Below are 22,500 nucleotides of genomic sequence, written 5' to 3'. Positions count from 1 at the left end.
AAGAAACTTGGGTGACATCCAAATAAATATTAATGCAAACTTGGACCCGATATCTAGTAAAGTTCATAACCTAGGTGTATCACTTGACTGCAATTTGTCTCATAGTGCTCAAATATATAATGTATTAAGAATCGCCTGATATCTGCCTAGAGACATTGCTTTTGTAAAGAAGTATCTGGATGGATATTCTATAAAGAAACTTGTGATTAACTGTATTATTGCCAGGATTGACTACTGTAACTCTATCTATTACAACCTACCCAAAGTGCAACTTTAAAAAACTACAAAATGTAATAAACAGAGTAGCAAGATTGATAAAATGTCTCACCCCAAGAAGAGATTACTCCTATATCAATTGAATCATAGTGGCTGCTTATCAAAGCTAGAATAGAATTAAAGTTATCAGAAGTATTTAAGAGAATTGCTACACACTGTGCAGTTAACGAATCGTAAGGACACGGAAAAGTTATAGTTTCAAGTTATTGGAGCCAAAATATGTCTACTGGAGGTTCTCTTTAAACATGTGGCCCCAAGAGTATATAAAAAAGGTCCCACTTGACATCTGAAAAACTGAAGATATTAAGACTTTTAAGAAGTAAATGAAGACTTTCTTGCTTTTCAAGTGCTTCAATAACATGAATTTGACGACGATTCACAGGGAGTAGGCTGTGTGATACTCTAATAGTGGTTCCCAAACTGGGGGAAATTTGAAGCTTCCAGGGGGGAAATAATTGCACTACCTACTAACTAAAACAAGCGGAAAATGTCCTCATAATATGTGCGGCAATTTGTTGTTAGCCATTCAATTGAGATATGATCATATCAGTTCTCACTGACATGATATTCGCACATTTGAAAAATAGATCAGTAAATAGTCTCAAGTGTGTTTTAACTACTTTTTCCCTCATACATATGATGGGGGAAATCTGGATGGTTGAACTGGGTGCAGGGGGGAAATGACAGAAAAATAAGTCTGGGAACCACTTACTTAAGAATGTATACGACAAAAAATCTAGTCGGAGCACAGGTTTCCATGTCTGATAGGACCAGAAAAAAAGTCCTTGAAGTAAGTAAAAGTAATATTATTTGTCTGTTTGGTTCAGAACCAATCTGATTTGGGATTTCCGTAAAAGATCTAGGCTGATTATATTTTTTATTTTGTTTAAAATAACTCTAGAAAATTATCAACTAATTCTTTGTCACTAGAACCATCTGGAAGCCTCGTCTCATTACCATTTCCCATTAGATATAATTTATTCATGTCTGTTCCCACTTCCCATTTTTTTTATAGTATCCAGTTTTCATCCTCATTAGTGAATTTTTGTCTTGTCACTTTAGAATCTTATATTCCTTCAATGCACTTTCAGTTTTTACGTCTTTTTTTCTATCTTCTTCGCTAAAATCTCTACTGAACCATGGTGATGTCTCCTTAACAATATAATATTTTCCATCAATGAGCACATATCGTGATAATTTTCATTTACTCTATTGTATACAGTTATATGGCAATCAACACACAGAACCTATTAATTGTATATTACTATGGCCAAAGGGAATATAACTTATTTATTTCCTTACTAACGTCATACGTAAACATATATGGAGAGAGATCTGATTTATTTCGAAAAGTGATATTCTTTATCACTTTACTCATGTCAGTGTAAAATTGAGTCATAAGCTTTAGTTTGGGAAGTAATTAAAATAAAAGAGAACTTTATGCAACACGAAATTAGTTTGAATAAAATTACGTGGATAATCAGTATTTTCTTTAATATGTCGGTTTCATCATGGAAATCATTTAAAATAAATCCCAATTTCATTATCAATATTAACACGTGAAATCATCCACAGGTACTGAGGATGATATGTGATCCTCCTCGACTTACCATCCATCTATCTTTGACAAAGATGAGAATTTGTGGTTAGCCCAAACCCTGTCCCGATGTATTAGTTTGAACGTACCGGCACGCAGAAGTTTTGTTTTGAGAGGAATTGTTGGCAAGCTTGACCAAACACAAACAAACATACACACTGACAAACAAATTCTGTTGTACGCTTATAATACAATTATTATAATTATACACAAATGCATGAAATATTCTAAATTTGTTTAGAAAAAGTAGTTCTATTAGTTTTGATATATGTAAATCTAACCTCTAACTTACCTGTGTGTTTAGGTTGGTACTCCGCGCAGGTGGTGGATGCGCAAAGGTATCTGCGCAGAAGAGACCCGAACTCCGAGAGAGCGAGCTGAGCAACTCGAGTTCAGTTTCAAACATGACTTTGTTGAGTCTTGATGTGCATTGAATTTCTCTGGGTGATTTTAGTGACTTTCTCAGCATCCGTCCATGTGTGATGCCTTTAATTTATCCCTATTATGTATATAAGTGAAAGCGTTCGGAGATAGCATTCTTTATGAGATAAGCCGTCATGCTGAGGTTTTTCAGCAAGCGAGTGGGGCGAAATGCCCAGAAATACAAGACTGTAGACGGTCACGATGGGCGGGCGGGGAGCATCGTCGTCAAACCCAAGCATATCTTGCCCTGCAAGGTCATGCTCTTGGACGATACTGACCTCTCTTTCGATATACCGGTGAGTATCCCTGTTTACTATCGTAGATAACTCAATTACGACTTTGTTTACTTTTATGAATGAGCTGTTAAGTTGTTGCGGTTGGTGGGTGTACCCAGTTAGACCATATACATACTGTATTTTTTTTCATTTCAGGGTTAATGTTTTACCTGTTTATTTATGGTTTATGTAAAAATATGTGGAAGTTTTAGTAACATGTGTTTTCAGCAGTTTGTAGTTTATGGTAATTTGGTTTAACCCACTATGCTTGAACCCTTTGGTTACCGTAGCGAGTGGTGGCCGCATTCAAGTCTCCCCGAAATTGAGGAATGTGCCGTACCAACCCTTGAGGCTCATCCACCTGCTGAATTTCTATGGGGATTGTTTTTATAATCATTTTATTCGATTCGATTATTTAATTTCTCACATACATTAGACGAAAGTTATGAGCAGACCCATGTCTGGATATTGCGTAGGCCTAGTCTCCTCTGTGTTTTTTTTTCTGAAATTTCGATTAAAGCATAAAGTCGAGCGTAGAATTTATTTTATAGAATACGCACAGGTCTGATAATTCAGAATATGAAGCTGTTTGTCTTGCATGCCAGAATGTTTTATAAAATAACTTAATCGGTTTATGGAAAGTCCAGAATTTATATACTTTCCATTCATATCTTTTCATTGACTTCATTTTGAATTCTGTGGTATTTCGTTCTCAATTGCTATATTTTTATTTGTCGTGACCTGAATAGTATTTTCCCTTCTGGTTTCATGTATAAGTTTTCGTTATATTACTTTTATCATTCGTTTTTCCACACGGGTCTAACTTCCCCATGAGGACCATGTGGTTGTAACATTTTTATTGTAGGAAATTGCCTCCGTAAATACGGAATGAAGATGCTCATTTATGACTTCCTTGCTTAGTGCTACTCGTAATGAAGATTACCTGTCTATTATTATTATTACTTGCTAAGCTACAACCCTAGTTGGAAAAGCAGGATGCTGTAATTCCAGGGACCCCAACAGGGAAAATAGCCCCAATGAGGAAAGGAGACAAAGAAAAGATACAGAAGTTTAAGAACAACAACATTAAGATAGATCATTCATATATAAATTATAAAAACTTCAAAATAACAAGAGGATGGGGAACAAAATAGAACAGTGTATTTGAGAAGTGTCCTCAAGCTAAAGATCTATAACCCAAGACAGTGGAAGACCATGGTACAGAGGCTATGGAACCACCTAAGACTAGAGAACAATGGTTTGATTTTAGAGTGTCCTTCTCCTAGAAGAGCTGCCTACCTTACGTAGTCTTCTTCCCATATCAAGACGAAAGTACCAATTGAAAAATTACAGAGCAGTAGTCAACCTCTTTAGAGAAAAAGGGGTGTTTGGTAATTTCAATGCTGTCAAGTGTATGAAGACGAGAATGTATCTGGAATAGGTTAGACTATTCTCTGTAGGTATCGGCAAAGTTGAAATGAGCCGTAACCATAGAGATGGATCCAATATAGTGCTGTTTGGCCAGTCAAAGGACCCAATAACCCTATGGGTAGTATCTCACCGGGTGACTGGTGCCTCGGCCAACCTACTTCCTAGCCAGATATCTGGACCTATAGCTAAAGGAATTGTGATGCTATGCACAGATCCTGGTGCAATTGTAGGCTAATGCACAGGTCCTAATGCCATTTATAAGCCTCTGCCCAGATCCTGATGTCATGTAGGTCTGTATTCATGTTGTTATTGTTATTGCTAGCCAAGCTACAACACTTGTTGGAAAAGCAGGATTTTACAACCCCAAGAGCTGCAGTAGAGAAAGTAGCCAAGAAAGATATGAACTAACTTGATGAAGAGCACCGTGTTTTAAATCCAACTTTGTGTAAATGAATTTCATACAATTTGTTTTTGAAGAAATTACAGGGATGTTAGGATTTACAAAAGCTAAAGTTCCAAAACAAACAAATTGGGGTATAATGAGATGTGGTAACGTCCCTGGCTGGTGAACGCCAGATTTGGGTTCGAGTCCAGATCAAACCTGTTAGTTCCTTTGGTCGCTGCAATCTTACCCTCCTTGTGAGTTAAGGATGAAGGTTTTGGGAAAGTCTGTAGGTCGTCAGCAGCCATTGCCTGGCACTCCTTTGTCTAACTTGGGTGGATTGAGGCTTTGGGCGCTGATGTATATATCGTCAGTCTCTAGGCCTATGTCACCGTCCCTTGCCTCTGCCAGTCGTGAGTAGCCTTTAGACCTTTTGCAAATTACACTTTCAGAAGACCAAGATATAGTAGTATTGTGCCTTTTGATGCAGAAGGCATGGGTGTTATTATTAACTGCTGGACCGCGATGCCAGAGATTAGTATCCAAATCAGGTAGAAATTTAATAGGCCAACCAATTTGGATGACAGCAATACAACTGAAGACCAGGCAGGGGAACAATACTCGAAATATTGTAGAATAGTAGAGTTAAAACTTCCTCGGAATAGACTGGTTACCGACATTCTTACATGGTAATTTTTCGTGCTATTGGTGAGGGAACAGTGTTGTTTTCAGAAATTAATTTGCAACCAATGTTCCCCTGAGTATTTATACAAAATAGTTAATGAGGCTTGCAATGCAAAGGTCGGATGTACTGTAGTTTAGCCACCATCCGCGACTTACTTGCAATCACACTTTTGTTAGGGTAGATTTTCATGTCCATTAATTTGCACAAATCTCGATATTGCGTAAAGGCCTTGAATTTCAGCAGATCGTGATGCTATGCTAAAGCTTACACTCCTGATGATTATGTGCAGTCCTTTCCACGGATCCTGATTCCATTAAATTTGGTCCTAGGCTGTATGTAGAGCCTGATATTGCAATATGCTTAAGCTCAAGAGCAGATCTTGATGCGATTATAGGCTTAATTGTAGGTCCTAGTACTGTGAATAGGCATATACTCAGATTTTGGTATTATACTGTATATACCGAACACATGTGGACTTACGCTGATGCCGGGGTTATGAAAATATAAAGCAGTAAAGTTCCATTATCTGTTATGGGAAGGGTTTTCTTTATCTGTTTAGTTCTCTTTCCTCGTGTGCCTCTTCGTATTAATTTGTTTCTGTAGATGCTTGCGTTCCAATTTCATGGTAGTCCAGGTCAAGTTATCCCCAGTAGACCTAAATATCTAAGCTTTTTGAGTTGTGAATTTGTATGTTTCAGTTGCGAAATATTCATGGCCTGTTCTTTGAATTTCAACATTGTTCTATTTGAAAGGTGATGACCAGCCAAACTCCAAACGTGAATTGACATGTCTGATGCCTTTGTCTTGCATCTGGTGAGAGACAGGCAGCTTCTTCCCCTACGATCTTTTATGTCTTTTCACAAAACCACGTTGGTACTTTATTCCAGTGGGTATCTGTCCACATGATACAGCATATCAGAACGTTGTTCTTGGATGATAACGATTTCACTATGACTAACTCTCATGGACATTGCATTTCATGATGTCTTGCTTGTTTCTCCAAATAAATCAGTTTTGTTGGTTCCAGTCCCAAGCTCTTGAAATTAGGCTACCCTATATGGTCTGCAATACGTAGTTTGTCAGTAAGAGATTGGGGTTCAAAATAACTTGTGTGAATGAGAAGGTTGTGTTATGAGAAAAGTGTTGGTACGAAGGGGCTGTCGTAGAGTATTGTTTTTCCTGGAGGATCTGTACCATTTAAAAGCAAAAAGCATGAATTTCCAAAAGGTGGAATGAGGCTTTTTATGCTAGCGTTTTTACAAATTCTTTGGATCTCCGTATTTCTCACTCGGCCGTTTACCTTTTTCCTTAATCGCCATCATACATCCACACTTATTTAACAATCTTTTGCAAGCGTCCCGCCACCTTTCTTTGCCTGATAGCCTATGTGCATTACAACCATGCGGTATATCTAAAGTACTTGTTGCATTAGTGTTTCTAATTGTTTTTGTCACTTTATGGTATGGGTAAGAAGTAAATTACAGAAGTTTAGTGAAGGAACATTGGAAAGGAACCGGCTTGATTAGAGAAACCGTGATTTGCTACACATGTAGTTTAATCAGTGATTTTTTTTTCACTGCGGCCACCCCTTGCAATGAAAAATTGATAAATTTAGAGTAGGAAATATGGATGTAATGTAGCCAGAAGAGTCTGTATGCGAGGAATCATCCGTCGTAACTTGTTCACTGCTTGGCCGAGGCAAATTATCTTAGCTCGTCAGCCCCCTCGTCTTCTCTTCCTTCCCTTGCTTCGTTTATATCTCCAGGGTACCATTCAGTTAATACTGGTTGGGCCGTCTGATTAAATACTTTTGATTTAGAGGGGTTGGCATTTTACTTTTCATAATCTCAATTTTGTTTACCAAAAGCTCTCCCGCCCCGTGCTTATCCTTCTTTTAATTTCGATCTCATTTCCTGCGGATACACTCACTGCATGTCCCAACTACCTGTATTCATTAACGGTCGCTATATTTCTTTGAATATTATCTTAGTTTTACTAATATTAATTTTCAGTCCTACATTTCTGATTTCTCTATAAATCTAATATCGTCTTTTGCAATTCCTCCCATTATTCACTAGATAGAACTATGTCACCACAGGACTTGCTAAGCTTGTTTACCAAAATACATGAAATATCACATGAGGTATGAGGTTTGGCTAAAGATGAATAGAAGGGCAGAAGTGATGAGAACGGAAGATGAAATATCATTGGAAGGAGAAAGAATTGATAAGGTGGAATCATTTAAATATTTAAGAACTATGATCTCTAATGCAGAATCTTTAGAATTTGAGTTTAATGAAAGATTGAAAAGAACAAATCTGACATTAGCTAGGTTAAGTAAAATTTAGAAATCAAATCGCCTGACATTACATATAAAATCGGGCTATATATCGGTTTAGTGAGATTGGTGTTGCTAAATGGATATGAGACGTGGTATGACAATGAAACTTTCCAAAAGATTTTGTAAATTTGAGAACAAAGCCCTTAGATAAATATTAGGAGTTGAATGTCAGGACAGGGTTAGAAATAAAATTATGAGAGATTACTCAAGTGCCATATGTGGATGAGATCATGGTGAGGGGTAGATGGAGATGGTTAGGGCATGCTCTTCGCTCTCCCCAAAGCACTAGAAGAGTTCGAAGATCCAGGCCTACGTGGCTGAGGACTGAAACGTGACATTGATGATGAATGGAGAAGTATTGAATTAAAAGCTCAGGACTGGCGAAATCTACCAGGGACCCTTTACATAAATAGGCATGGGAGGTGATGATATATATTACAAGTGTATGCGGTCTGTATCCTCATCCCTGTACCAGTGACCTTGACTCCTGGAGTTCAGCGACAAAGGATGCATCTCGATGTTCTTAAATTGGGGCTTTGGGATTCCGGCCATTATGCTGGACCCTCGACCGTGCAGGATTCTCTCACGTGTGCTTGCGCGTCCGCAGGTATTGCGGTTACTTTTCGTAAAAAAAAATCTTTTTCGTCTGCAAGTAGACTATATTTTGTTGTAGCTAGTATTGGCTGAATTTTTGTTTGTCTTGAGAATTTGAATCCCCTTAAGTATTTCTGTTGAAAATATACTTGATCAGCATTATTCATGCTATATTTCGTATTACCTGTCCTTTGTTCTTTTGAATTTCATTTGAGTATGTCCAAAGTTTTTTTTTCGCGACGTCTTGTTTTGCCTATGTGCATACTCGTATATGTATTTCCAAGTGAGGGTAACTCAACCTGGTGAAAAGGTTTGTGATTCCAATGATCAGCAAAGTTGTACTAGTCAGGGACACCCGTATTAGGTTGGTTTGCTGTGAGCTATCAGACAAATCTGCACTGACTAGCGTGGTGTTGAAAACTGGGCAAACCCCAGACATGGCTAACGACTAGAAACGGCTACAGTTTTATATATATATATATATATATATATATATATATATATATATATATATATATATATGTGTGTGTGTGTGTGTGGAAAGAATAATGATGGGAGTAACATCAAGAAACAGGAAAGAACAACTGGATACTCAACTGAAGTTGAGTATTATTATTACCCTAGTTGGAAAAGCAGGATGCTATAAGCCTGCGGGCTCCAACCGGGAAAATATTGTATAATATTTCAGGAGCAGCAACAGCATTAAAATAAATATTTCCTATATAAACTATGACAACTTTAACAAAACCACTGGAAGAGAAATAAAATAGGATAGTGTGCCCTAGTGTACCCTCAAGCAAGAGAACTCTAACCCAAGACAGTGGAAGACCAGGGTACAGAGGCTATGGCACTACCCAATACTAGAGAATAAAGGTTTGATTTTGGAGTGTCCTCCTAGAAGAGCTGCTTACCATAGCTAAAGAGTCTCTTCTACCCTCACTAAGAGGAAGGTAGCCACTGAACAATTAGAGTGTAATAGTTAACCCCTTGAGAGTAGCAGAATTGTTTGGTAATCTTGGTTTTGTCGGGTGTATGAGGACAAAGGAGAATATGTAAAGAATAGAGAGATTGATCCAATGTAGCACTGTCTGGCTATTCAAAGGACCCCATAGCTCTCTAGCAGTAGTATCTCAACGGGTGGCTGGTGCCCTGGCCAACCTACTACCTATTCAAGAGGATATTCTAACATGTAAGAAAAAGATTGAACATGGGCAGCGCATATAATAGATGGACATTAAGAATAACGGAATGGGTCCCTAGAGTTTACAAAAGAAGTGTGGGGAAGGGAGAGAAGTCGATGGATTGACGAACTAATAAATTCGCCGGATGTGAACTGGCATTGATGGGCTATGAACAGACGCAAGTGGAAGGGCATGTCAGGTCTTTGTTCTGTAGTGTATGTATGTGTATATACATACACACACACACACACATATATATATATATATATATATATATATATATATATATATATATATGTATATATATATATATATATAGTCATAACTACCCCTTAATACCTGTGGATCAGACCCACTTTGTTTGTGTGTTTAAACGTACGAGTGTTTACACTGTTGTGATGAAATACGGGCATTAGTATGAGAAAAGCCAATGGCTCTGATGATGTGATGGGTAACAGGAGGCGTTGTCATGGTGACAGATATATGAGATTCCAATAATGACGTACCTCTTCTGAGGGGCCCTTCTCTCTCAAGCATATAAGTTATATGTGCGAGTTTATGAGGTGGTTTGCGCACAGATAGGATATATATGTGTGTATACACTAATTTTCAGTTATAAGATTTGGAGAATTAATGCATGTATATGTTTGGCATTACCCCCAGTAATTAGATTATATCTTGTTTGTTTTATATGTGTACAACATAAGATCCGCTAAAATAATCGTCTTAGAACATCACGATCACATTCTGTTTCAATCATATCTGCAGTCTTTGAAGTAGGTGTGGTAGTTCTGGGATCATAGCAGTAAAAAAAAAAATTTTTTCAGTGCGGTTTTGAAGCATCCTTTGTAACATTTATAGCGGTTAAGTTTTAGATACTAATGACATATGTGTATAATTACAATAATTATGCTCGTTAGTTAAAACATGTAAGGGTACAATTACAAAGTCTTCAAACGCATTCTTTCGTCTTAACCACCCACCGTAAGCCGTCATCTGCCAGCTATCGAAGTGACGACACATGGCTAGTTTAGGATAATGCATTCTTTAGCATTAGCACTGCTTTAGGGCTTCTGGAGTTAATAGAGGGGATGGTGTTTTTTTTATTAGTTTCATTTACAGTATAAGTGTTGATCGCTTGTATATTTATTATGGATATTATCAGTGAAAATCATTATTGTAATCTATTTACAATTGTGCAAAAAACCTGAATTCATTTACTTTTATCTTTCTTCGTGGCCAAGTGGTATGTCAATGTTCATATAAGTTTCCTGGACCAGGGTTCGACTCCCGGCCGGTCAGAAGCTATTGTCTTTGTGTGATTTCGCCTGGGGCTCTGATCCCGAGGTCGTTAAGAGAATCCAGACATTAATGTATGAAAAATGTGTCGTATTTGAATGTGATAAACACGTCTAAATGTGCAAAATTTATCATTAATATAATGCCAAGTCGCAAACATACCAATTAGCTACGATGGTGAAAATGAGTCGATTTCAATTTTCAATACAAAAAAACTGAATTCTACTGGTATAACAACAGAAGAATTGTCATTGACTTTTATCTTTCTTCGTGGTATGTCAATGTTCATGCAAGTCTCCTGGACCAGGGTTCGACTCCGGCCGGTCAGAAGCTATTGTCTGGGGCTCTGATCCCGAGGTCGTTAAGAGAATCCAGACAGTGTATAAAAAAACGCCTAAATGTGCAAGATTCATCATATATATATATATATATATATATATATATATATATATATATATATATATATATATATATAATATGTATATATATATATACTTCTTGTGGTGATCAATTCCCAGCTTTAACACATTTTATGATTTTTTTTTATCGATTTAATACGACCCCATCAAGTGAATACTACATGGAGGAACAAGTCATTCGTAGTTTTCTGACGAATAGACCACTTGGTTACATCACCCTTCGAATAATATCATACTAAAAATCTATATTGAACTGTTGCCAATAAAAGAAAAGGCAGCTTTTTGTGAACTTGGAAAACAGAAGAGGATCATAATGAATATAATTCCAAACGACTGGGTGTATACGGTTAGAATTAAGGAATAAGAAATGTCCCATTAGATAAACCCAATTATACGTTCAACAGAAATATCAAAAGTATTCTGAAATATAAAGAACTATTACCAAGGTTTACGAGTACTTATCCAACTCTACCTTATCTAATGGAGTCATTAGGACGCAGATAAAAAGATCCCGGAAGACACATAAGTCACGTGGGCTCCTGTTGTTTTAGACTATCAAATTGGCTTGTCAACGACATACCTGAAATGTGTACACATTTCAGGTATGTCTTTTTAAAAACAATATAAATTTCATTAGCAGGTTGAGAACGTTTTTTAATAATGTCTTAAGATGATAATCTTTAATATCAGCTCCTTATTGGCAAAAGTCCTTGTAGATGAACTACTAGAATTTCTCAAGGAATAAATTGGAAAATATGCTTTCTCTGTGGACTCTTGGACCATTATGAAATTAATAGAACAATTTATCAATGGTTGCAAAATCGTTTTTGAAAAGAAATATCATAAAAAACTTTGGCAATGTGCGACCCTTTATCTCTATTATTTACTAATAAGTAGATCTATGTGGATATTTTTTAATCCAAATAGGCTACTTTCCAGGAATACTACCTATAGTCCTTTGGATAAGTTATGTTGCTGATATATTTTGTTCTTGACCCATTAACCTTTTAAATGGAAATAGATAATAGGTTGGCCTTTATAGATGTGTTAGTTATAAGAAACGGTAGGGGTTTTGAGCTTTCAGTGTATAGAAAACCGACAAATGTGGACTCCTACGTTTAGCATTACTCTAATCCTCATGCAAGTTATTTTCATCCTCTAATTTTAAAGTCACTGCCGGTCAGTTGTCCTTAATTCCTTGAAGCCAAGTTTAGGGAGATCCGGGAGATTGCAGATATTTTGCAGTACCTTGGAAATTTTATCGACAAAGCTTTTTTTTTATAAAGTAAGGCAATGTTTTATGGATGCGCATCTAAAACTGATTTTAATATGAAAACACACATTTTGCCTTTCCACGATTAATTCATGTACATTCCTGAATTATTTAAAACTTTTAATGTTGATGGCTGTGTTTATGAGATCCCATGTAATAAAAGATAAGTCGGACAAAGTAGAAAAGATCTCGAAACCAGATTAAGGCAATATGTATGTAATATTCGAACAACTGGAAAGGAGCAAAGTAAATACTTTATTATAAGGATATAATAAAACGCTATACTGTAGAATCATATTATAAATGAAACCCGTGGAAAATTGATCAACAGTAGCACAGGAATACTAGTCGAACGGCTTGTAAACAATGTGTTTCGACAATTGTCATTTTTAAACAAACCGTGTAGTAATGTTTGTGTTTTTGTATTCTCGTTTTTTTTATTACTTTCGCAGAGGTGACTATGAAATTGTTAATAACTTTTTGTACCATCTGACCCTGAAGTGGTATGGCAATGCGAAATCGCTGGGACACAGTTTCGTTTTTCTGATCCTTTTTCTAATCAGTGACAACGATATATATACTATATACACACATACATATTGTATACAGTGTATTGCGTGATGATATTGGAATCACTGATATAGGTAGGATGATAGTTTTAAAAAATCGGCACCAGGTGGGCAACAAAATAAAACGTACAATGGTAGTGATGATGATCGCTTGAGATAAAGAGCGAGAGTCCAGGTGGGTTATAATTCTTAATTCCTTCCCCTCTCACCCTCCCCTCATCTCCCAACCATTGAAAAGGGTCATGGGGGAGGCAAGGCGGCCAGGACTCTCCAACAAGAGGAGCTTTGTATTATATACCGGGGTATGGAATAGAGCGGGGGGGGGGGGGGGGGTATTTATTAAAGGGTTAGACCCTCCGTAGCCGCTCCGACTCCTTTTCACATAGCCCGGTGCCCAAATGGTACTTTGGCCCCCTCTCCACACGGGTCGGCCTTCCGAGATATTTGAGCTTCCTTTCTTTCTAATCCTGTTTTGGATAAAAGCATTTTTCTTAATGCTTAATTAGTGGGTTTCCTGTTTATGTTTTTTCCTTTTAATGGAAATTTTCATTTTGATCTGTTTTGTATATTTATTAGCTAACCTCTTCATTATTTTAGTTATTATTGGTGATTTAGATCTAATCAAACATGCTATTCGGACGATGAAATCACCAATAGACGAAATTTAGTTTAAATCGAGTAGTAGGTTAATGTATGCGTATTATCACATATTGTTTACTCCGCCAGTAATTGTTTGTTTACTCAGGAAATTGTTTGAAGTCAAGTTCCGTCCGTCTGTGCTGGTGTGGCTGGGTAGCCTTAGAGCTTGCAGACCAGCCTGCAGCCTCCAATATCCATTGGATGTTGTTTTGGTCATATCGCTGACTCTAGAACTGACTTGAGGTAACTTTTGCTTGTTTGTTTTTCTTCTGTTTTCCCATTGACGATTGTATGTCATGTTGTTCGAAGAGTTTGTGTTTTTATTACGTTGGTTTTTAATTCTTTTTTGTTGTTTTTATGATTTTAATATGTAGGGATATACCTACGTAGTTTAGTCTTGAGTCAAGGTCAAATGCTATTGTGTCATACCTTACATGAAGAGTTGCTTTACAATATTTTCTTTAAACGACATGGTTGTATTTCCTTCTGCTAATTACATAACGTTAATATGCTGCGGGAGCCCTTGGGCTTATAGCATCCTAATTTTCCGACTAAGGTTTTAGCTTGGCTAGTAATGATAATGTTAATAGTAATTATTCTTATGCTGCGTCTTTTGCTATACGTCTGCATTATGTAGCTTTTTTATCTTTATTGTTATTCTATTTAATTAAGGTAGTGCTGTGAAGCAAAATTGGCTACATTCTAAGGAGTTCTTTTACGTAACAACAGTGAGATCATCAGATGAATGATCGTCATGTAACATAAGCTCGTATGTTACGTTTGGTTTCAAGTGTTACATACACACTATACCTACTTTGGATAATGACACAAAGAGGGGTGTGCAGTGCGTATCCAGGGTATAGGGGGTTACAAGGCATCTGGGGGACAGTGGTGGCACACACACGGAGCCCTTTACACAGTCTCGTCCTTATGAATACCAGGCTTGTGCATTAACTACTTTAATAGCATCGGGCCACTTTGTAACTTCAATCATCAGATTGGGCGTTTGAGAGGATTGCAGTTTCATCTTACTTTGATGGACGTGTAGCCATTAATATGCTATCCTCTTTCTCTCTCTCTCCCTCTATTTCATAATTATCAAGAATAGATGGTGTCATCAGGACGACGTGGTGTGCTGTGGGTAGTAAGTTGGTCAGGGCACCAGTTACCCATTGAAATACCACCGCGAGAGGGTTATTTGGTCCTTTGACTAACTAGACAGTATTACATTGGATCTTTACCTGGTTACGGCTCATTTTATCTTTGCTGCCTATGCAAACACCGAATAGTCTGGCATATTTTTTCCACATTCCCCTCTGTCCTCATACACCTCACAACCAAACAATTCTTCGCTCAAGGGATTAAATACTCTCCTCTTGGTAATGGTTGAAGAGATTCTTTAGCTATGGTAAGCAGCTCTTCGAGAACATTTTAGATCAAACCATTGTTCTCTAGTCTTGGGTAGTGCCATAGCTTCTGTACCATGGCCTTCCACTGTCTTGTATTAGGGGTTTCTTACTGGGTACGCTGTTCTATCTTATTTCTCCTCCTATTGTTTTTTTTTTAAGTTTTTAAAGTTTATATGATTAAAGGTCTATTTTAGTGTTGCATGTATCATGTTTAGTTTTCCTGATATTTCTATTGGTTGACCCAGAGTTCGGTCCCTGACTGGTTTTGATGAAATCCACTGAATCACACACGCGCGCGCACACACACACACACACACACACATATATATATATATATATATATATATATATATATATATATATATATATATATATATCGCGTGTGCATGGTAAAAATTTTGGTGATGTATTTGTAGAGTTATACTTAATTTGGTATAGGCTTATCAGGTGTTAGGTCCGCGTGGGCCTATGGAAGAATTTACCTCATGTTGATTATAATAGCCTATTGTGATTGTGAGAGGCCTATACAGGTTTTGTTGACGACATTCTTATCGATGAACACACTTTGAAAATATTCCAAATATTTAGGCTTATGGTTTTGATGGGGCTCTTTATCTTATTGTGTCTAATATCAATTTTAATTACACTATATTTCAATCTAGATATCTCGCCCACATGATATAGGCTATGTTTTGAGCCAACCCTGAGTCAAGTTTTCTGTATTTACAAGCATTTTCGTGTATCGAATGGCAGTGGTTTTATGTGTACTGTCTAATTTTGCAGGTAAAGTGCTCAGTTCTTGACTATAGGCTTAATAATGGCCTTAAACTAGGCCTAACATTCGTTGGTCTGTGTTATGCCAGGAAGTGGTTTTGTTTTAAATGAATTACCTGAATTTGCTATCATTATTCTTCACTTTTCTGTACTAAATATGGGCTGACACGGCTTTCTGTGTGTGCGTTTGTTATTATTACTACCTATATTATTGTTGGTATTAGTGGTTTTTCATTGTTTGTTTCTTTGTGTTTACTGAGGCGTTGATGCATCCTGGTTGGCTTGTGCGCGTAACGGGCCGTGGTGTCCTGGTTATCGAAATTGTTTTTAATAAGGGTCATTATGTAGGGCGTCTCTTTTGTTCAGAGTGATGATTATTTATGATGTAATGAGGATTACCGTGTTACACCGGGATGACGGTAGGCTTGCCATTTATGTCTATAAGATTTCATTGTTTTAAGAATCAATTTCTTTTGGGTTAAAGCAGGTATGGCCATATTGCCGATTTTTAACTAGTTCGAATGGTTTTGTTAAAGTCCATGTGGTCGTTTTAGCTTTTTTTTCATTTTGAATATAATTGACTACCTATGAGGTGACCCTTAGCCATTTTTTACATTCATTCTGGTATGTTAATTTTATGGTGAGGTCGTTTATGGCACTTGAATTCATCATAGTTTTATATTCATTTTACAATCTCCATACCCTTGATGTATTACTTTGTTTTCGCACGTGTTTATCACTAATAAGTGTTGTTAGTTTTCTTTGATTCATTGGAAGCCACTTATCTAAATGATTGTTCAATGTCAACATAACATGGTAAGTTATTTTGCACATGCAATAGTTGAATCGCTCATATTTTTATCATCAGTTTATACCAAAACACACCATCATTGCTTGAGCTGCGGTTTCCCCATCTTCTGACAAATCTTTCTCGAATAACAAAATAATTTCTTTAAAATTATTTTTCAAACTGGTGGAGTTCGATTCGACGCTGGTCAGAAACGTGTTCCTTCTGACCTCGCCTCGCCTTATGTGGCGGGTCGGATTGGACCTGTGACTTGAGATAACTGTACCGAGCAGAGTTTGGTGTGACGTTCATGATTTGCGTCAAAACTTTGGGTTTTTTTTTTCTTCAGCATGCAGCTTAATTCAATAATTTGTGGTTGGCATCATATGCATTCCTTTGCGTATCGTTTACTCATAATTGTGAAGTATGTATTCTAGGGGATATATTTATTCCGAGTATTCATAATCATATTCTTTTCTGAGAATATATTTATCTATCGGTGACTCAAGTCCGACCTGGCCTAAATAAAGCCCCCTAGCAACTTTACAAGTCTGTTTTGTAATTGTTATGATGAAGTAGGATGTATAGAAAAGGTTGGAATGGCCTTAAGAAATATCTTAGTCGCATTATTAACTTGATCGAAGCAGAAGTCAGCAACGTTTATATCATAATAGTGCGAACAATTAGTGTTTGGAGACAGCAACCTTACGTCGAGTCTAAGCAGTTCCCCTCTCCTCGAAAGTTCTATTCTTCCCCTAAAGCTAACATCTCCCAAAGCATCATTGTCTCGATTTGCATAATTCAACAACCATACCGTACTTATCGCCTTGTGGTAGTGTGGAAGATGAAGTATAGTTAAGCGTGATCAGGACATGAATGCCTAAAGGATTTTCCTCTGCTGTTATGTGTAAATATAGTTTTTTTTTTTTTAATTCCAATTCCAAAATACTGTAATGAGGAGTATTATTTTAGAATCCACTATATACATACTGTTGCTGAATAAGTTACAAACTTCGCTTAATAAGATGACTGATTTGACCTATGATCCTTCGAGCAGTCATGTCCATGTTGATATACATACCAAGAAGGGCCAATGGCGAATATTGCATAAATATACATTAGTATTGCTAAAGTTAATTAAATTCAAATATCTAGGCGACATCCTTGAACCACTTAACGCATCAAGTGTAATTATATGAGCAGAAGCTTGAATCTGTACAACCTTTCATAGTGAAATTTTTTTCTTTTTTCCTTTTGGTACGTGGCTATTAAGGTCAGCCATTAATTTGAGAGATACCTTTGATAATATGCTCAATAAAGCCTCATACCAATAAGCTCATGCCTTTTTTGTGTATAGCCCTAGGTGGGAATATAAGATTTTTAAAAAATTAATATTATTTGCATTTTCAGTCTGGTGGTTGAACACCCCAGATCTCTTTTTATTATTACTACTAGCTAAGCTACGGTCTTAGTTGAAAAAAAAACAGGGTGCTATAATCCTAAGGGTTCCAGTAGGGAAAAATAGTTCAGTGAGGAAAGGAAATTAGGAATTGAATGAATTAAATGAAAAGTTATTTAGAATATATTAAGATCAGTAACAACGTTAAAATTGTCATAAATCTGTTTGTTTGTTCAACATGAAAACATTAGCTGCAGGTTTGAACTGAAGTTCCACCGATTCAGCTGCCAGATGAGGAATGTCACTCGAGAATCTGGTCACAGCTGAAATAATACTGTGTAATATTGAATAGTGAAGGCGAAGGTAAGATAGTCTGGGAAGATCTTAATGCCAAGGATGGTTAGAACTATGAAAAATCTTATGTAACATGCATGGAGAACTAATTGTACGACGGTATCAGATATTGAAATATAGATCAGGAATAAAATATTTAATAGACAGCATGTTTTGTCCGACAAATTAATGTAAGAATTAGCACCTGAAGACCAGACAGAAGATGATTTGACAAAATAAATAGGTTGATCACCGAAATCCCTGAAGGATTTTCTCAATGAGCCACTTCTTTTGTTCATTTGAAGAGGACGCACACAATATGTTTCTTAACAGTAAATTTGCAATTAATGATCGCGCTTGAAATGTTAAGAACCGTATTAATGCAGAGACCTGGATTTTGGGGAGCTGCTGTCTTCGACCAGGGTTTAAACTTGAGCACGCGGCCATTACCTTAGATGCTGCTGCTTTCTACTTTAGATTACCTTAAAACTTTTCCAATTTCCTTAATTTTGATAACTAGTAAATATCATTACCTTAAATATTACCTTTAAACCATGTGAATTACCTCAAGCTAAGGTAATTACCGTAAAAATTTAAACCCTGTCCTCGAACTACTTACCATCTTTGAGTTTTGTTAGGGTTCAACTTCCTTCCCCATAATGTGCACCATGCACTAATTTTAACTAAATTTGTATTAAGGGATTCAGCAACCACATATCTACATTCAGGAGATGGAATTTAGGCAAAGATAGTAGCATTATCTGCATATGCACCGGGGTCGTTTTCCAGGACATACAGTATATAATATGAAAAGTAATGGACTAAGAACACTACCCTGAGGACCGATGTATCACATTACTATACTCACTATGGTGCTTATCAACAACTACTCTTTACAATCTATGATGCTAAGGAATGACCCACCTACTCCCAACTGTTTGAATTTGAAGACAAGGGCCTCATGATTGACATGGTTAAAGGCAACACTAAAATCATGGCCAATTGTCCGAACTTCCTGACCACAATCAAAGGGTTGTTGTATAGCATTAGAGATTGTAAGATTATTACATGCTCTCAGGTTTTGCGTAAAGCAGATTGCAAACTAGGGAACCGATGATTACTTTCAACATCCTTATTTTGACATTTTGCTAAAAGACTTTCAAAACTTTTAGATAATTTAAGAATTATGGAAATTGGATAATAATCAGCAGGGATACAGGTGCCGCAAACACATTTACTTAATGGATTAACATTACCAACTCTCCAACAAGTGCAAAAAGAACCTCTTCTTGCTTGCTAACTTGCGGAAAATAACAGAACTTAGGAGCCAAGAAATCAGCGGTTATGAAAAGCAAAAGAGAAATACTATTTGGGGTTTCAACTCCATAAGCACCAAGGTTCATCAAGAATATTTTGATTTTATGGGAACGAAAAGCTAAACTGGATAGTTTAACACCAGGAATATAGGAATGAGGAAGATCTAGTTTCTTATTAGTGTGATAACTGTAAAACACAGCCAAAAGGGTTGCCATTTTCCTTTGGACAGTGAGTGACTGAGTCGTCTGGTTTACGTAGAAGAGGAACTATTGTCTACAGTAAAGAGTGCAGGTTTAAGGGTAGCCAGTCACCAGGAACCATCACTTACGTTCCAGAAGAGATTTATTTTATGGTTAAATTGTAATTCCGTTTCGGTTGAAGTATAAATAAAACTCAAATGAGCACCAGATCTTAGCTGAGTATAGTCATTCAAGCCTCCCGATTACCTTACCGTTTAGAACATTATAACAATATATATATATATATATATATATATATATATATATATATATATATATATATATATATATATATATATATATATATGAGAGAGAGAGAGAGTGCTTGCGTGTTAATTGTCTATATGTACCGTATCTAAAATACACTTGTTTTCTATTTCATTCCCGCCTCTTCCTTTTTTCCGATTAACTAATTTACTGTAATTTCCGTTTTCTTTTTACGAATGTGGAATGATTGTGGGGGAAGAGCGGAAATTATTTGTAACGTAACGTTTATGGCGTCATTAGGGTGCGTTACTCCGCAGCATGTTACGACCTAAAGAAGCAGGTCTTGGGTTCAGTGGAGAGAGAGAGAGAGAGAGAGAGAGAGAGACGTTGCAATTGCCATCTGTCAGTCTTTGATGAAGCCTTTATTTGCTTTTTATGCATTTTCCATATGTTAGTCTCCGCTTACTGTGTATAGGCCATATATATATATATATATATATATATATATATATATATATATATATATATATATATATATATATATATATAATATATATATATATATATATATATATATATATATATATATATATATTGGGTGAGGTAATAATTAGGAGACTTACATGGTGACAGCTTCTGGGTTTTCTTGGTGGGTGCCCACTTAATTGCTAACCACATTCAGTGGTTAGTTGATCATTACGTGCTCGTACCATTCGCCGAATTTTCTAAAATTTCTTTCATCAAATATATTATGTTATATTTTCAGTTTAATATGCTTGATTTGCTTAATTTGCTGGTCAAACATGTCATATGTTGTTGAGATGTATCAATTATAGCTGTTGTAGAATTCCTCGCCCTTTCTGCCAGGTACAGCCTTATGCAACTATGCAGGCCATATAAAATGCAAAAAATTATGCATAAAATTAACCGTGACTCTTGGCTTGTTTTCTATAGTAGAAATTAGTACTATGATTTTTTTCCCAATCTCGGTGCGTTGTCTGCTGGTTATTGTTTCCCCGTAATGGTCCTTGCAATTTTGAGATTTTGAAGTCAAAAGACACCTTTCTCCCGTTTCCAACGAAATTTTGATTGGGAACGTCACATCTCGTACATTATTGGTAATTCATTTGATGTTTACGCCTTTCCTTTTTTCGATTTTTACTAGTTAGATATTTTGTTTGTTTTTAGAGTGATTATATTATTTGTTAGAAAATACTATTTTTTTTTGGAAATTACATCTTTTGTTAAGCTTCGGTTTTTTCTTTTTACAGTTATAATAAACCGTCATGGTCGTAGTGAATTTTTACATGTTAATTGGTACTGTGCGGTTAATAAGTTTGTTATTATGATAATGATTATTATTACTCCTACTACTGGCTAATTTGGAAAATCAAGATTTTACACACTTATGGACTTCAACAAGGAAAATAGCATAATGATGAAATGAAATGAAGAAACATATAAACTAATTGAGAAATAACGAATAATGAATGTGAAATATCTTGAGTTCAATAACAGCTTTAAAATAGATCTGTTACATGTAAGCTATAAAGAGAGACTCAACTCAACCAGATAGGAAGATCATTTTACAATCTGGTCAATAAAGCTTCTAGAATACTGTGTAGTATTAAGCCTTGTGATGGAGAAGGCATAACTTAGAATTAGCTACGTACCGAGGACTGGTTTTAGGTAATTTTATTTTTAGTCATTGCAGTTAATACAGTACATTATTGTAAAACGACTAACACCATTAAATTAACTCTCCCATGTCCTTTTTATTGTATTGATCCGATTTATTTAGATTTGAAACATACATTTATTTGCTACGTTAATACATTGTTATTGATATAGAGATTAACCTTCATTTTTAAATGTCTTGAAATATTTAATTTTGCTTTAATTATTCAAGAGTTATAGCTTGAAATGACTTTGTTTTATCCAATATGTACGTTTAGAAATGAGGTAACGGTAGCTAACTTAATTGCGTTTGTGGATTTAATTGATCTTTACATGTTTAATGTGCTTATATATGCTTCATGTTATATTTAGTGCACGCATGTCAAGTAAAAGACCTTAACTGTTACTGTCCACCATATATGTGACCTCTTGCTAGCTTAGCACAAGCACACGATTCTGCTTTGGGGTGTGCTGTCGTACATGCATACATTTGATGATACATTCGCCATTGTCTTCATGACGACCTCTATAGTAATTCGAGAATACTTGAGACAAGTGTTTTGAATGTGTGATGGATATTCCAATGTAACACTGACGAGGTGACAGCTCAATATCATTTCGTGTCCTTCCCTGCAGGCATTTGATCTCCATTTCTACTTGAGCAATGCCACTGTGTGGTCTGTAAGTTCCTTTGTCGGTTGTGGTTTTCGTATGTCTGTGGCCTTCGCTTGGGTCACTAAGTTTTATGTAGATTTAGTTCTCGTTCACATACTAATTAAGTCGCAAACCAGTACCTTAAGTGCGGGTGCTCGTAATGACAGGCAAAAATTATATATATATATATATATATATATATATATATATATATATATATATATATATATATATATATATATATATATATATATGAAACAAGGCATTGCCCCCTTTTGACAGTAGGTCTCAGACATGTCTTGCCACTCACGTCTGTTTAT

The 22,500-nt window shown here is 36.2% G+C and overlaps 1 protein-coding gene across 1 annotated transcript in view; it reads left to right on the top strand.

Annotated features, from left to right (window-relative positions):
- The first annotated feature begins 2,268 nt into the window (after nucleotides 1–2,268).
- LOC137617168 (uncharacterized) overlaps nucleotides 2,269–22,500 on the top strand; it is a 184,058-nt gene continuing 163,826 nt past the window's right edge. Inside the window, exon 1 of the mRNA XM_068347026.1 lies at nucleotides 2,269–2,592. Coding sequence (XP_068203127.1) covers nucleotides 2,431–2,592 — 162 coding nt within the window. The 5' untranslated portion in view covers nucleotides 2,269–2,430. The remainder of the gene's footprint in view (nucleotides 2,593–22,500) is intronic.

This window comes from Palaemon carinicauda, chromosome 23, assembly GCF_036898095.1.
Source record: "Palaemon carinicauda isolate YSFRI2023 chromosome 23, ASM3689809v2, whole genome shotgun sequence".
Classification (NCBI taxonomy): Eukaryota; Metazoa; Arthropoda; class Malacostraca; order Decapoda; family Palaemonidae; genus Palaemon; species Palaemon carinicauda.
This window is presented reverse-complemented; position numbering and strand designations above follow the sequence as displayed.